The 15640-nt window shown below is 41.1% G+C and overlaps 1 protein-coding gene across 4 annotated transcripts in view; it reads right to left on the bottom strand.

Moving 5' to 3' along the window:
• The window catches only part of GLMN (glomulin, FKBP associated protein), a 70642-nt gene that overhangs the window by 27370 nt on the left and 27632 nt on the right, over positions 1-15640 (bottom strand). For all 4 annotated transcript variants that reach the window (XM_036257166.1, XM_036257167.1, XM_036257168.1 and 1 more), the window contains exon 8: positions 2053-2240. In XM_036257166.1, coding sequence (XP_036113059.1) covers positions 2053-2240 — 188 coding nt within the window. The remainder of the gene's footprint in view (positions 1-2052; positions 2241-15640) is intronic.

The raw sequence follows: 15640 nt of genomic DNA, 5'->3' as shown, positions 1-15640 counted from the left end.
TGTTCTTAAACTTGAACTGCCTCCACAACTGTGAAACAATAAAGTTCTGTTATTTTAAGCTATCCAGTTTGTGGTACTTTGTTATGGTAGCCCTAGCAAACTAATAGAAACTCAAGTCATTCTGATTGTAAAGTATGATTAAGACTATAGGCTCTGGGGTCAGACAGAACTATTTCATTCTCCCTATCCCACTAATTAGTTGTCTTGGGTAGTATCTTAACTTGTTTAAGCCTGTTATTTTCATTTATAAAATGAAATAATGCTCTATTTCACAGGGTTATTATACTGATTAGTTAATACATATAAATCTGTTAGCATAGTGTTTAATACAAGGTGAACATGCAAGGTGAACATTATTTAACATATATATATATTTTTTAATCCTCACCTGAGGATACTTTTCTATTTATCTTCAAATAGAGTGGAAGGGAGGGAGGGAGGGAGGGAGGAAGGGAGTGCGAGCGAGAGCGAGAGCGAGAGCGAGAGAGAGAGAGAGAGAGAGAGAGAGAGAAACATCGATGTGAGAGACACATTGATTGGCTGTCTCCTACATGACCCTGACCAGGGCCAGAACTGAATTGCAACCAGGTACATGCCCTTGACTGGGATTGAACCTGCTCTTTGGTCTGTGGGCTGATGCTCTAACCACTGAGCCAAACCGGCCAGGGCCATTATTGTAATATTTACATACAAATAAATCCAGGGTATAGTCATTAATTTATTTTTTATCCTCACCTGAGGACATTTTCCCATTTTTTGTTCAGATAGAGCGGGGAGGAGAGAGAGGAAGAGAGAGAGAGAGAGAGAAACATTGACGTGTAAGGGACACCTTGAGTGGCTGCCACCCGCACAACCCAACCAGGGCCGGGGACAAACTGCAACCAAGGTACACGCCCTTAGCGGGAACCGAATCCGGGTCTCTCTGGACCGCAGGCCGATGCTTTAACTGCTGAGCCAAACCGGCCAGGGCAATCCAGGGTATATTCATACATAAATATACAAAATGTACACAAAGAATATACCCAAGGCCTGCAAGGCATATACATAATTCTTATTATAGACTTTAATGCCCAAAGGTATTATATTATAAAATTATATATTTAAAAAACAATTTTGGTAAACTTTATGGGAGAAGGACAAGGTCAAGCTAATTATAATAGGAAGAGTCAACCTAAATAGAGTGGTGAAAGAAGGCTTTCCTTAGAAAGTAATGTTTAAGGATAAGGATGATTCTAAGCATACACAACTATAGCAGAAAGCTTCCTGACACATGGGAACAAGAAACCAAAAGAAGGTCTGTTACTGGAGTGTAGTAAACAAGAAATAAGGTGGTGGGGGTAAATCAGGACAATCAAGCAGGAGATCATGCAGAAGCTTGTCTTATGTGAAGGCATTTAGACTTTATTCTTTTTCTAATTTTTTAAGATATGTTTTTATTGATTTTAGATAAAAAGAAGAAGGGAGAGGGAGTGAAAGAGAGAAACACTGACTGGCTGCCTTCTACATACCCACTACTGGGATGGAGCCTGCAACCAGGCATATGCCCTGACTGGGATTCAAATAGGTAACCTTCTGGTGCATGGGATAATGCTCAACCACTGAGCCACAATGGCCAGGGTTAGACTTTATTCTTAGGGCAATAAGAAGCCACTGATGCATTTTCATTAAGGGACTAATAAATACCCACTAGGATTATATCAGTAATCCAGTGAAAAGATGATGGTGGTTTAGACTCCCCCAGGGGTAATTGGCCAGTTCCCTCCCTTATAGACCAAGGTGGTCCCAACAGCTTCAAAACCAAGCCCAATTTAACACTTTCTCTTCTTGTCCCTATCATTCCCTTATGTCTGTTTCAATACCACCACACCCCCTTTTCACTACTTGACTACTGGTTTTAACAGATTATAGGCAGTATTAATTAAAATAAAGAGAGTTTTGTTTATACTTTATTTAAAATGTATTAGTAAACTAATAAACATATACTGGACACTGGATAAATGAATTTGATGATACTCCCTTTGATACATGAATAAACCAAATACCATCTCCTACCTTAAGACCATTGGCAGTTGATCAATGCTGATGCCCTGTACAAATACTAGATATGCCAGAGAAGCCAGTGAGTCTGCCAACTGTTTGTCTTCTTCTTCCTCAAATTCAAGATAATTCCAAATCCTCTTTTTCCTTCCATGATTAAAAATCATTTTGGAGAAAGGGTATCCAATTGCTGATAAAAAACCCTGTGAAATGGATAAGAAAAAAAAAGGAGCTATAGCAGACAGACTCTAGTGTGCCCCCCTCCATATTCACATCCTGTATAATCCCCTCCCCTTGAGTATAAATAGGACCCGTGAGAGCTGCTTTTATCCAAAAGAATATGGCACAATGCCTCCCCAAGAATAGAATATGTTTTATGGCAGAAGTACAGAAATTGTTTTGTTTTTTTTAATATCCTCGCCTGAGGACATTTTTTGTTCAGAAAGAGTGGGAGGGAGAGAGAGAAACATCGACGTGAAAGGGACACATCAAGTGGTTGCCACCCGCACGACCCAACCAGGGCTGGGGACAAACTGCAACCGAGGTACGTGCCCTTAGCGGGAACCGAACCCGGGTATCTCTGGACCGCAGGCTGATGCTCTAACCACTGAGCCAAACTGGCCAGGGCAGAAATGAAGACATTTTTGCAGATGTAATTCAAGTCCCCAGTAGCTGATTTTGAATTACTGAAAGGGGAGACTATTCTTGGTGGGCCCAGTGTAATCAGGTAGGTTTTAAAAACAGGGTCCAAGCCCTCCTTGAGAGGCATAACCCACTGCTCTGGTTTTAAAGAACTAAGCTGCTATGTTATGAGAAGGCCTATGAAGAAGTTTGTGTGACCCTGGCCGGTTTGGCTCAGTGGTTAGAGTGTCAGCTCGCCAACCAGAGAGTCCCGGGTTTGGTTCCCGCTAAGGGCCCATACCTCGATTGCAGTTTGTCCCTGGCCGCGGTTGGGGTTGTGCAGGTGGCAACCAGTCGATGTCTCCCTTTCACTCGACGTTTCTCTCTCGTCCTCCCTCTCTCCTGAAGATAGATGCAAAAATGTCCTTGGTGAGGATAAAAAATAAAAAGGCGGTTGTGTGGCAAGAAACTCTAGGCAGCCTCGAGAAGTTGAAAGTGGTCCCTGGTCAACAGCCAGCAAGAAAATGGGGACCTCAATCCTATAGCTTCAAGAAAATAAACTTTGCCAACAACCTGAAAGAACTGAGTAGGAAGATGAAAAAGTTCTGGAGATGGATGGTGGTGATAGTTGCACAGCAATGTGAATGTTACTTAATGCCAATGACTATATACTCAAAAACAGTTAAAACAGTAATTTTATGTTATGTATATTTTATCACTATTTTTTTTTTTTTTTAAATCTTTACTCGAGGACAGTCTCATTTTTGTTCAGAGTGGGAGGAAGAGAGAGGAAGAGAGAGAGAAAGAAACATCAACATGAGAGGGACACAGTGAATGGTTGCCTCCCACACAACCCAAACCAGGGCCAGGGACGAACTACAACTGAGGTACGTGCCCTTGACTGGAACTGAACCCACGACTCACTGGTCTGAGGTCCAACGCTCTAACCGCTGAGACAAATTGGCCAGAACTATTTTATCAATATTTCTAAAAAAGTGCTTCAGAGATTTTTGAGAGCAATCTAGAAGGTGAGACATACAATGATAGAAATGATAGTTAATGACTTAGATGATGAATACTCTAGGAACAATGCTCCAATGACCACTGTCTACCTAGATACAGTGTGAACAAGAGGAATTCTGCTCAGTGGCAGAAAAGGCTGATGAAACATGGCTGATTATCTTAGGTTCTATGGGCTCTCATGTCATAAGAGAAAGAGAAGCATTTCTGCGTGAGTGACCAGGACTACAGTTTTATCTTTTTTTATTAAGGAGGGAAAGAGAGAGAAAATGACTCAGAAAGTGTAAGGTCACTCCCATACCTCTTACACTATTTCTACTTCTGACATACTAGAAAGCACCTGACCTTCGAATCTAATGGAATTGACTTGAGTTTTGGCTCTACCACTTACTGGCTATGAGACACTGGAAGAATTACCTAACCTCTCTTTCTTTTGCTCAGTATCCTTATCTAGAAAATGACATAATATCTATGTCAACTATTTACTAAGAAGCTCTATCAAAAAAGTATAAGTTAAGGTCACAACACACTACTAACAAAAGTCAAAATGGAATGAAAAAAGCTAAATCAGAATGAATACCTTCCACATATTCATGTATTCATGCAATAAATGCTTGAGTAATAGGCACTGGGCCAGACATAGGTGGAAATTATAAAGCCAAGTAAATCTTTTCCAGCCTTCAAGGAGTTAAAATCTGCTGATCCCAGATGGCTCCGTAAGTCATTTCAGAACACAAAAAGGAAGCATGGAAAATCACCCTCAGTCACAAGAGACTGCTATTCAGCTACCAGATGCTAAATATATATACTGCTGTACTGATTTTCAAAGCCATGCATTCTTGTTATAGCTATAACACAATCTGTGTTCGGATTCCAAATGTCCTCTTAATCAGGAAGCTCCATTTCTTCATTCAGCTGATGCTACATGTGTTTTTTTTCCCCAGAGTAAGGTTAGCCTGTTTGAAAATCACCATATGCAACCAGATTCTACAGTGCTGTCCTGGATATCTGAAGTCTACCTGTGTCCAAATTAGGGCCTTCACTCTCTATCCACATACGACCTGGCAGTCTTGCTTAGACCCAGGACACACCTGCCACTCTACAATTTTTCATGGTAGCATTTGCCCTTTCATAAATATTCTTATGTTGCAGCCCTTGGGACATTCAGTCATATCAAAATAACTTGTGCCAAAGGAGGGATGGCTGAGGCCATCAATCTCAAGCATGCCACACTTAGCTGAGCATAGAGCAGAAGGTACCTCCTCACTTCATCTCTTACCTGATTTCACCTCTACTTCTTGACTGCTTGTGCTTCCTCACTGCTGGCCCTTTCTACTCACAATGCTCCGTCCTTCCACTGTGATCTTAGGAACTCTCCCCTACGTCTCAACCTCTGCAAAGGATGCTCGCTCTATCTTACTGACTTCATTAAACCTGACTGATTTCTGGTGGAAGCTGTTCATACCTCTTACATCACACAGCCAGGAAGGCAGCAGTGGGGAAGGGTGGTATGGGTAGAGGCTTAGTATTATCTTGGTTCTTCCAGCACTCTCAAGAAAAAACACATTTTTTCTTTGAGGCAGATACAATACCACCTTTATCTGTCCTTATCTCTGCCATATGCTGGCTTCCTGATCATTTCTCAACATTCACTGAAAACTTTGGTACCTGCTCACCATCTTTTTCTCTATCCAATTCCTGCTATGATTCTAGAAAAATTGAATGTTCGTGTAGATAACTCTCCTAATAGACCAGCCTCATGGTTCTTGATTTCTAAATTCTAGTGACCTTAACTTCTAATCCATTTTGGCACCTAATTCCATCCTGGATCTCTGTCAACATTTGGAGCTATTGTTTCCTATTAGATACTTAAACCCCAGTATCTCATTTTCTGACCACAACCTCTTATCCCCTCTCTCCTACCAACCTTTTCTACCTCTGCCTTCTCCAGTCCTGTGATCTCTTCATTTTAATCTATCCATCTGTCCGCTCCTAATTCCCCTTCTTTCCCTAATGCAACCAATGCACTATTGGTCATTTGTACTATCTCTACTCTATATTTCCTTTAGCTGCATCTACCCAATAAAATGCCAGCCTTGGAAAAATAGGTATACTTTACCTTCTCTACTTCCACACCCAGGCAGCTGAATGTAGAAAAATCACACAAAAATACAGACTGTCTTTACTAGTTGTGGTCTCCAACCACATCTGAGTGCTCAGCTCTACTAACTAATGCTTTCATGGTCTTTCACCATCTCTCTTCTTCCCCCTCAGTATTCCAAACCTTTACCATTTTCCTGAAGCTCCTTATGCAACTGCCATTTCTACCTCCTCATTATCAAGAAATCTTCACCTAGAAATTTGAGGCCAGTGAGTCTTATTCCCTTCAATAATAATACATTCCTGCTACAAATTTCTCTACATGTGCATCCATTCTTACTTCCTCTCCAGGTGCCCTTTGATCCTACTGCTCAGGGGTCTGCTCTTCTCAAACCACATTTTTTTTAATCCTCACCCGAGGATATTTTTCCATTTTTTGTACAGATAGAGTGGGAGGGAGAGAGAGGAAGGGAGAGAGAGAGAGAGAAACATCGACGTGAAGGGACACATCGAGTGGCTGCCACCCGCACGACCAACCAGGGCCGGGGACAAACTGCAACCGAAGTACACGCCCTTAGCGGGAACCGAACCGGGTCTCTCTGGACCGCAGGCCGAAGCTCTAACCACTGAGCCAAACTGGCCAGGGCTCAAACCACATTTTTTAGTTATCCCAGAACAATTCTTTTCTCCTCTAATGATTCCCACTCCTTCAGCCTATAAACATGCTCAATCCTCCCTATCTCCCCCATTACCTTCCTACCCTAAGCCCATGTCTTCTATCTGTCGCTTCTCTTCCTTACTCTTGCAAACTCTTTTAAAGGATAGCTTATACTAGTCATCTCCTTTTTCTCATTTTTCATGCACTCCTTCATCTGCTGTGCTGATTTTTGTTTCTAATACTCCACTCAAACTATTCTTGCTAAGATTACCAATGCGAGATCTTACTTCCTACATCCAATAGATGTTTTTCAACTCTTACTTCACAAGCTCTTTCTGCTGCACTTAGCAATAACAATCACTTCTTTCTTTTCGAAACTCTGCTACCCTAGTTTCTGTAATATTTCAACCACCTCTTCCACTCTTCTCCCTTGATCTCTTTGGTGGGCTCATCCTAAGCACTGGTACTCTGCAGGGTTCAGTCCTTAGTTAGCCCTTTTCTCTTCCCACACTGATTTACCTCTTTAGGTAATTTCATCTACTCTTAATCAAAATTTACTCCTTAAAAACCTGCTCTCTCTGGGTATTAGATATGTATTAAGAAATTATTGTTAATCTTGTTACATGTCACAACAACACTGTGGTGATGTTTGTTTTTTTGTTTTTTTTATCCTCACCCAAGGACGTTTTTCCATTTTTTGTTCAGGTAGAGTGGGAGGGAGAAAGAGGAACAGAGAGAGAGAGAGAAACATCGATGTGAAAGGAACACATCGAGCGGCTGCCACCCGCACAACCAACCAGGGCCGGGGACAAACTGCAACCGAGGTACGCGCCCTTAGCAGGAACCGAACCCGGGTCTCTCAGGACCGCAGGCCGACGCTCTAACCGCTGAACCAAACCGGCCAGGGCTGTGGTGATGTTTTTTAAAAAGTTCCTACCAATTAGAGAAGCATACTTAAAGATTGCGGATAAAATGATATATCTAGGACTTGTTATAAAATATTACAGAAAAAAAAAAAGAGCAAGGATAAAATAAAACAAGAATGGCAAGATGTTTGGCAATAATTGTTAAAGCTGGGTGATGGGTACGTGAGAGTATAATATACTGTTCTCTCTACTTTTCTGAATGTTTTAAAATTCCCATAATAAAAAAAAATGTTAAAGCACAAAATCCCCCTGGCTCCTTGTTCTTTATTCTTTATTTCAATCATTGAGACCTTCATCTGCTGAGTTTCCCAAGCAAAAACCTTATTCATTACTCAACCTTTCTACTATTCTACTAAATCCAATCAATTACCAAATTTTGTTAATTTTAACTACTGGTAAATTCTCAAATCTGCCCGCTCTCGTTCATCTCCACCACCATTTCCATAACCCCTCAGGCTCTCATCATTCTGACTTAACTCCAAAAAGACACCTAACTGGTCTCCCTACTTCCAATCTTATCTCAGTTAAGTTCATCCTCCATTAAAGTGATGAATACAAAACACAATTTGATTACATCACTCCCAGGCTTAAAATTCATTAACTGTTTCCAACTTTCATAGCCATCTCTCAGTGATTTTGGTTTCCATCCTCTTCTTGCAACATTTACTCCCATGGTCATATCATGGACATTGTTATTAGTAACTAGCCTTCCCATAATATTAATTTCAAGCAGCCTGTTCTTTAACCACTAATGCTTTCAGTTCCCTCCTTTTAGTAACCTAACTTCAACACCTTGTGAACCACACCAGGACCTACAATCTAGTGATCCTATCATCTTTTCACTGTCCATCCATTTTAATGTGTCCCAACTTCCCTCCTTACTTAGCTTAATCCCACTGTCCATCAATAGTCATTCCCTTGCATACATGCTCAATGCACTCGCATCTCCTTGATTTTCTGTAGAACTCACACAATTCTCAACATACCAACCTAATTAAAACCAACTTTCCTCTTACACTGCACCTGCACTCGTGCAGATGATCATGGTAAAGAAAACAGCCACAATTACAGCACTAACTTGAAATTCATGACTATCAATCTCAAGTACGTATTTTTCTATACTTCAGATTAGTTCCCTAATATAGAACCCCAGCATATTTTGAATACTCTTGACACATAAAGATGAGTTGCTTTTAAAATAAAATTTACTTATTTCTCTAGTTATTTTGAAAATATTTATGACTTCCGGTCAAGATGGCAGCACAGGTAAATGCAGTATCGCGTCTTCGCGCAACCACATTAAACTTACAACTAAACTACAGAACAACCATCATTCAAAACCACCTGAAATCAAGCTGAATGGAAGTCTGAAAACCACGAACTTAAAGGAGCCACATCGAGACTGGCAGGAGGAGAGGAGGCGTGACGGATTGTTCCCAAACCCACATGTGGTGGATAAAAATCAGGACACCTCGGCTGGGAAGGTCCTCCCTGAGGACTGTGGGGTCCCCAGCCTACACCAGGTGCCCAGCTCAGGGTTCTAGTATCAGGAAGAGAAGTCCCCATAACTTCTGGCTGAAAAAACCAGTGGGAACTGAGGCTGAGGCAGCTGGAGCCCCAGGCAGCTCCTCTTAAAAAGACCACACATGGACTTACTCGGACTCGCACCCTCCAGGCTCCAGAATGGTGGAGGCAGCTTGAAAGGCACCAGAGACACACAGGAAAGAACTGAGTTGTTTGGCCTCAGCACAAGGGCTGGAGAGGTGGCTTTCTCCTGGACAAATGGGCTGGCAAATGGCCACCATATCTGGGACTCCACCAACCTGGCTCACACTCTTTGCCCTGCCCTAGTGATTCCCTGAGGCCCCGCCCCACCCAACTTTCAGGCCCACCAAAGCTGTTGCCAGTTGCTTAACCATAGGATTGGCCTGTCTTGGATCCTGCTTCAGGTTTTCCTAAATTCTTTCAAATAAGCAGCATCTGGTCTCAGATAGCCCCATACCTCTCGTTAAGTAATACACAAAAACAAACACAGGAAGGCAGCCAAAATGAGAAGACGAGAAACAGGTCCCAAATGAAAGAACAGAATAAAACTCTAGGAAAAGAACTAAGCAAAATGGAGATAAGCAACCTAACAGATGCAGAGTTCAAAACACTGCTTATAAGGATGCTCAGAGAGATTCCAAAAAGGCGGCAGAGTGAATGGAAGCTACAAAGACCGTCACGCAGGACCAAACTGGAATTACAAGGAAAACACAGACAAATTGATGGGAAAAAGCAACAGAAAAGCAGCTTGCGAGGACCATATAACCAGGGACACTAACTTGATCCTGGTAGGATTGCGAAGGCGCGAGACCAGGGCTGGGAGCCCACAGTCGGCAGCTAGGCAGCGGCCTTAGCTGGGAGCAGTGCTCTCGGGTTAAAGTCCCAAGCGGCTCCACAGCACAGAGCCGGGACAGAGGCTAAAATAGCCACAGCCACTCACCTTGGGCTCTGGCAGAGGGCAGACTGGACAGGAACTGTGTGGGGACACTCGGGGTTTGGAGGGCACTCAGAGCTTTTGCCGAGTTGCAGCCATGCAGGACGGTGGCCATATTGCTCCTTCCAAGGGCTCTGGGGAGAGGCAGCAGCCCCTCCCTGAGATTCAACCCCACCCTGTGGGCCACTGAAATGTAAATTGAAGCTTACTAACAACCAGCATCTGCCCCACCCTTGGAAATCCTCTTATGCTGGGCACCTGAGGGAGGTTTTCAATCAACTAACAACCCAAAACTCGTCAAGTAACCTGGACTGCTACCCTCCAGGCAAAAAGCTAGAGGATAACAGTACCATTCCTGGGTTAGCAACTCTAACCAGGAAAGTAAGACTTGACAGTGGTGTTTAATGTGGGTCCTCCCTCGCTCATCTAAACCCAGGAGAGGGAGCCACAAACAGCAGAACACCAATACCCACAGGGAAAACTTGGCAGGCACCAAAGCCCACGGTGATAGCCAAAATGGTGAAACACAGAAACAAAAGCCAAATGAAAGAAAAAGAGACAGCCATCGCAGATGATATGAAAGTGGAGCAGTTAGGCAAGTTAACAGAGCTAGAATTCAGAGCCATGATCTTGAGGAAGCTCAACAGCATGAGTAAGGACATAGAAATGCTGAAAATAAACAAATTGGAAATTAAAAACCACCAAGAAGAGATCAGGAGTGACATATCAAAAATAAAGAACACATTGGAAGGTCTAAAGAGCACAGTAGAGGAAGCTGAGGACGGGATCAGTGAATTAGAAGACAGGGTAGAAAAATCAACCAATCAGAAAAACAAAAGAAAAAAAGATTAAAAAACAGAAAGACAGCTTAAGAGAACTGTGGGACAACTGGAAACGTAATAATATTCGCATCATAGGAGTCCCCGAAGAATAAAATGAGCAAGGGTTAGAGAATATAGTCAAAGAAATAGTGACAGAAAACTTCCCTAATTTGGTGAAGGAAGAAGGCATTCCAGTTCAAGAAGCACAGAGAGCCCCAAGTAAGAAGAACCAAAACAGGCCCACACCAAGACATACAGTAATTAAAATCCCAAAAATTAAAGAAAAAGAGAGAATCCTAAAGCAGCAAGAGATAAGCAACAGGTTACGTACAAAGGAAACCCCATAAGGCTATGAGCTGACTTCTCACAAGAAACACTACAGGCCAGAAGGGAATGGCATGAAGTAATCAAGGTGATGAAAAACAAGGATCTGAATCCAAGACTACTCTACCCAGCAAGGCTGTCATTCAAAATAGAAGGTCAAATAAAGAGCTTCCCAGACAAAAAAAGGCTAAGGGAATACATTAGCACCAAACCAGCACTACAAGAAATGTTAAAAGGACTGCTGTAATTAGTAGAAGAAATAGAAAAAAATATATAACCAAACTAAACAAAAAATGGCAATAAATAAGTACATATCAATAATCACCTTAAATGTATATGGACTGAGTGCTCTGATAAAAAGAAACAGAGTAGCTGATTGGATAAGAAAGCATGACACATCTATATGTTGTTTATAAGAAACCCATCTCACAACAAAAGACTCACATAGGTTGAAAGTGAAGGGATGGAAAAAAATCTTCCAAGCAAACGAAAAGCAAAAAAAAGCTAGGGTAGCAATACTCATATCAGAGAAAATAGATTTCAAAATGAAGGCCATAACTAGAGACAAAGAAGGCCACTACATAATATTGAAAGGATCTATCCAAAATGAAGAAATAACCTTGATAAACATATATGCACCCAATATAGGCGCACCAAAATATATTAAAAATCTTCTGGAGGACTTCCAAGGAGAAATCGACAGCAATACAATCATAGCAGGGGACTTCAACACCCCGTTGACACCACTGGATAGATCCTCTAGACAAGAAATAGCAAGGAAACAGAGACTTTAAATGAAGCACTAGACCAAATGGATTTAATATATATCTACAGAGAATTACACCCCAAAACTACAGAATTCACATTCTTCTCAAGTGCACATGGGACATTCTCAAGGATAGACCACATGATAGAACACAAACTAAATCTCTACAAGTTCAAGAAGACTGAAATCATATCAAGCACTTCTCAGATCACAATGGCATGAAACTAGAAATCAATGCAACAAAAACATGCAAAGACATTTGAACACATGGAGGCTAAACAGCATGTTATTAAACAATGAGTGGGTTACCGAGGAAATCAAGGAAGAAATAAAAAACTTCCTGAAGACCAATGAAAATGAACACACAGCACAAAAATCTCTGGGATGCAGCGAAGGCAGTTCTGAGAGGAAAGTTCATAGCACCACAGCCCTACCTCAAGCAGCAAGAAAAATTTCTAACAGACTATCTAACCTCACAACTTAAAGAACTAGAAAGCAAACAAAAAGAAAACCCCAGAGCAAGTAGAAGGAAGAAAATAGTAAAGATCAGAGCAGAAATAAATGACATGAAGCCCAAAAAAACAAAGAGCTGGATTTTCGTGAAGATAAACAAGATTGATGGACCCTTAGCTAGACTCACCAAGAAACAAAGAGAGAGAACCCAAATGCACAAAATCAGAAATGAAAGAGAAGAAGTAACAACTGACACCACAAAAATACAAAAGATCGTTAACAGCTACTATGAACAACTATATAGCAACAAATTCGACAATCTAAGCGAAATGGACAAATTTCTAGAAACACACAGTCTCCCAAACCTGGACTGGGAAGAGATAGAAAACTTGAACAGACCAATAACAACTAAGGACATTGAAGAGGTAATCAAGACTCTCCCAGCAAACAAAAGCCCAGGCCTGGATGGCTTCACTGGGGAGTTTTACCCAACATTCAAAAAAGAACTAACACCCATTCTCCTCAAACTATTTCAAAACATTCAAGAAGGAAGACTTCCAAACTCGTTTTATGAGGCCAGCATAATTCTAATTCCAAAACCAGAAAAACACACTACAAAGAAAGAAAACTACAGGCCAATATCCCTGATTAACATAGACACCAAAATCCTGAACAAAATACTAGCAAATCGGATCCAGCAACACATCAAAAAAGTTATTCACCATGACCAAGTGGGATTCATCCCAGGGATGCAAGGCTGGTACAATATTCGCAAATTAATAAATGTGATACACCACATAAACAAAATGAAGACTAAAAACCACATGATCATATTAATAGATGCTGAAAAAGCATTTAACAAAATCCAGCGTCCATTTCTGATAAAAATGCTCATCAATCTAGGAACAGAGGGATCATATCTCGACATAATAAAGGCCATATATAAAAGACCTACAGCCAACATCATACTCAATGGGCAGAAACTAAAAACATCTCCCTTAAGAACAGGAACCAGACAGGGATGTCCACTTTCACCACTCTTATTTAACATTGTATTGGAAGTCTTAGCCACAGCAATCAGACATGAAGGAAAAATAAAAGGGATCCAAATTGGAAAAGAGGGAGTGAAACTGTCATTATTTGCAGATGACATGATATTATACATAAAAAACTCTAAAGACTCCATCAAAAATCTACTAGACTTAATAAATGAATTTGGCAAAGTAGCAGGATAGAAAATTAATGTCAAGAAATCGACGGCATTCTTATACACCAATGATGAACTCACGGAAAGAGAAACTGAAAAACAATCCCATTTACCATCGCGGCAAAAAAATTAAGATACCTAGGAATAAACTTAACCAAAGAAGTAAAGGACCTATTTGCAGAAAAGTACAGGACATTAAAAAAAAAAAAAATAGAGGAAGATATAAAGTGGAAGCACATACCTTGTTCATGCATTGAAGAATTAACATCATTAAAATGTCCACACTACCCAAAGCAATCTATAGATTCAATGCAATCCCCATCAAAATACCGACATATTTCACAGAACTATAACAAATACTTCAAAAGTTCATGTGGAACCAAAAAAGACCCCGAATAGCCACAGCAATTTTGAAAAAGAAGGACAAAGTAGGCAGGATCACAATACCAGATATCAGGTTATACTACCAAGCTACTGTAATCAAAACAGCCTGGTACTGGCACAAGAACAGGCATATAGACCAGTGGAACAGAATAGAGAACCCAGAAATGGACCCAAGGCTATATGCTCAATTAACATTTGACAAAGGTGGCAAAAGCATACAATGGACTAAAGACAGCCTCTTTAATAAATGGTGTTGGGAAAATTGGACAGCTACATGCAAAAAAATGAAACTAGACCATCAACTTACACCATACACAAAAATAAACTCAAAATGGATAAAAGACTTAAATGTGACCCGTGAATTCATAAAAATTCTGGAAGAAAATGTAGGCATCAAAATTATGGACATCATAGGCAGCAGAATTTTCACTGCTGACAACACCTAAGACATCACCTAAGACAACAGAAACAAAGGAAAAAATGAACACATGGGACTACATGAAACTAAAAAGCTTCTTCACAGCAAAAGAAACAACCATTATAATGCAACGGCAGCCCTGGCTGGTTTGGCTCAGCAGTTAGAGCATAGGCCTGCAGTCAGAGAGACCCGAGTCCGGTTCCCGCTAAGGGCATGTACCTCGGTTGCAGTTTGTCCCCGGCCCTGGTTGGTCATGCGGGTGGTGGCCACTCGATGTGTCCCTTTCATGTCGATGTTTCTTTCTCACTCTCCCTCCCACTCTATCTGAACAAAAAATCGAAATATGTCCTCCGGTGAGGATTTAAAAAAAAAGAAAAGAAAAATGCAACGACAGCCCACTGTATTGGAGAACATCATTGGCAAAGATACATCAGATAAGAGGTTAATTTCCAAAATATATAGAGTACTCATACAACTCAACAAAAGGAAGACAAAGAACCCAATTAAAAATGGGCAGAGGAGCTGAATAGACACCTCTCCAAACAGGACATACCAATGGCCAAGAGACATATGAAGAAATGCTCAACATCACTAATCATCAGAGAGATGCAAATTAAAACTACAATGAGATATCACCTCACACCTGTCAGAATGGCCGCCATACCAAATCATCAAACAACAAGTGTTGGCGAGGGTGTAGGGAAAAGGGGACTCTAGTGCACTGCAGGTGGGAATGCAGACTGGTGCAGCCACTGTGGAAAACAATATGGGGTTACCTCAAATAATTTAAAATTGAACTTCCATTTGACCCAGTGATCCTGCTTCTAGGAATATACCCTAAGAAGCCTGAAACTCCAATCAGGAAGAATATATGTACCCCCTTGTTCACAGCAGCACTATTTACAATAGCTAAGATCTGGAAACAGCCCAAGTGTCCATCAGTAGACGAATGGATAAAAAAGCTCTGGGACATATACACAATGGAGTACTATGCAGCTGTAAGAAAGAAAGATCTCTTATCCTTTGAGACGACATAGAGGGACCTGGAAGGTATTATCCTAAGTAAAACAAGCCAAGCAGAAAAAGACAAATACCACATGATTTCACTTATATATGGAATATAATGAATATAATAGACTGAGGAATAGGGTAGACCCAGAAACATGGAAGAAGGGTACAGACTGACAACCCTCAGAAGAGGGGGTGGTGGGGGTGGGAAGAGATAAACCACAGAACTTATATGCATGTACGCATAACCAATGGATATAGACAACAAAGCCAGGGACGGGGTGGGGGGGATGGGAAGGAGGGTGTCAATGGGGTAAAAAAGGAGAAACATCTGTAACAAAAATAAAATAAAGAAAGAAAAAAAGAAAAAAGAATGCTCAATGAACTTATTCAGGACCTCAATGGACTTAGTGAGGAC

Source organism: Molossus molossus, unplaced genomic scaffold (assembly GCF_014108415.1).
Source record: "Molossus molossus isolate mMolMol1 unplaced genomic scaffold, mMolMol1.p scaffold_m16_p_12, whole genome shotgun sequence".
In the NCBI taxonomy this organism is placed as follows: domain Eukaryota; kingdom Metazoa; phylum Chordata; class Mammalia; order Chiroptera; family Molossidae; genus Molossus; species Molossus molossus.
The sequence above is the reverse complement of the archived record's forward strand: the minus strand, read 5'-3'. Positions and strand labels throughout refer to the sequence as shown.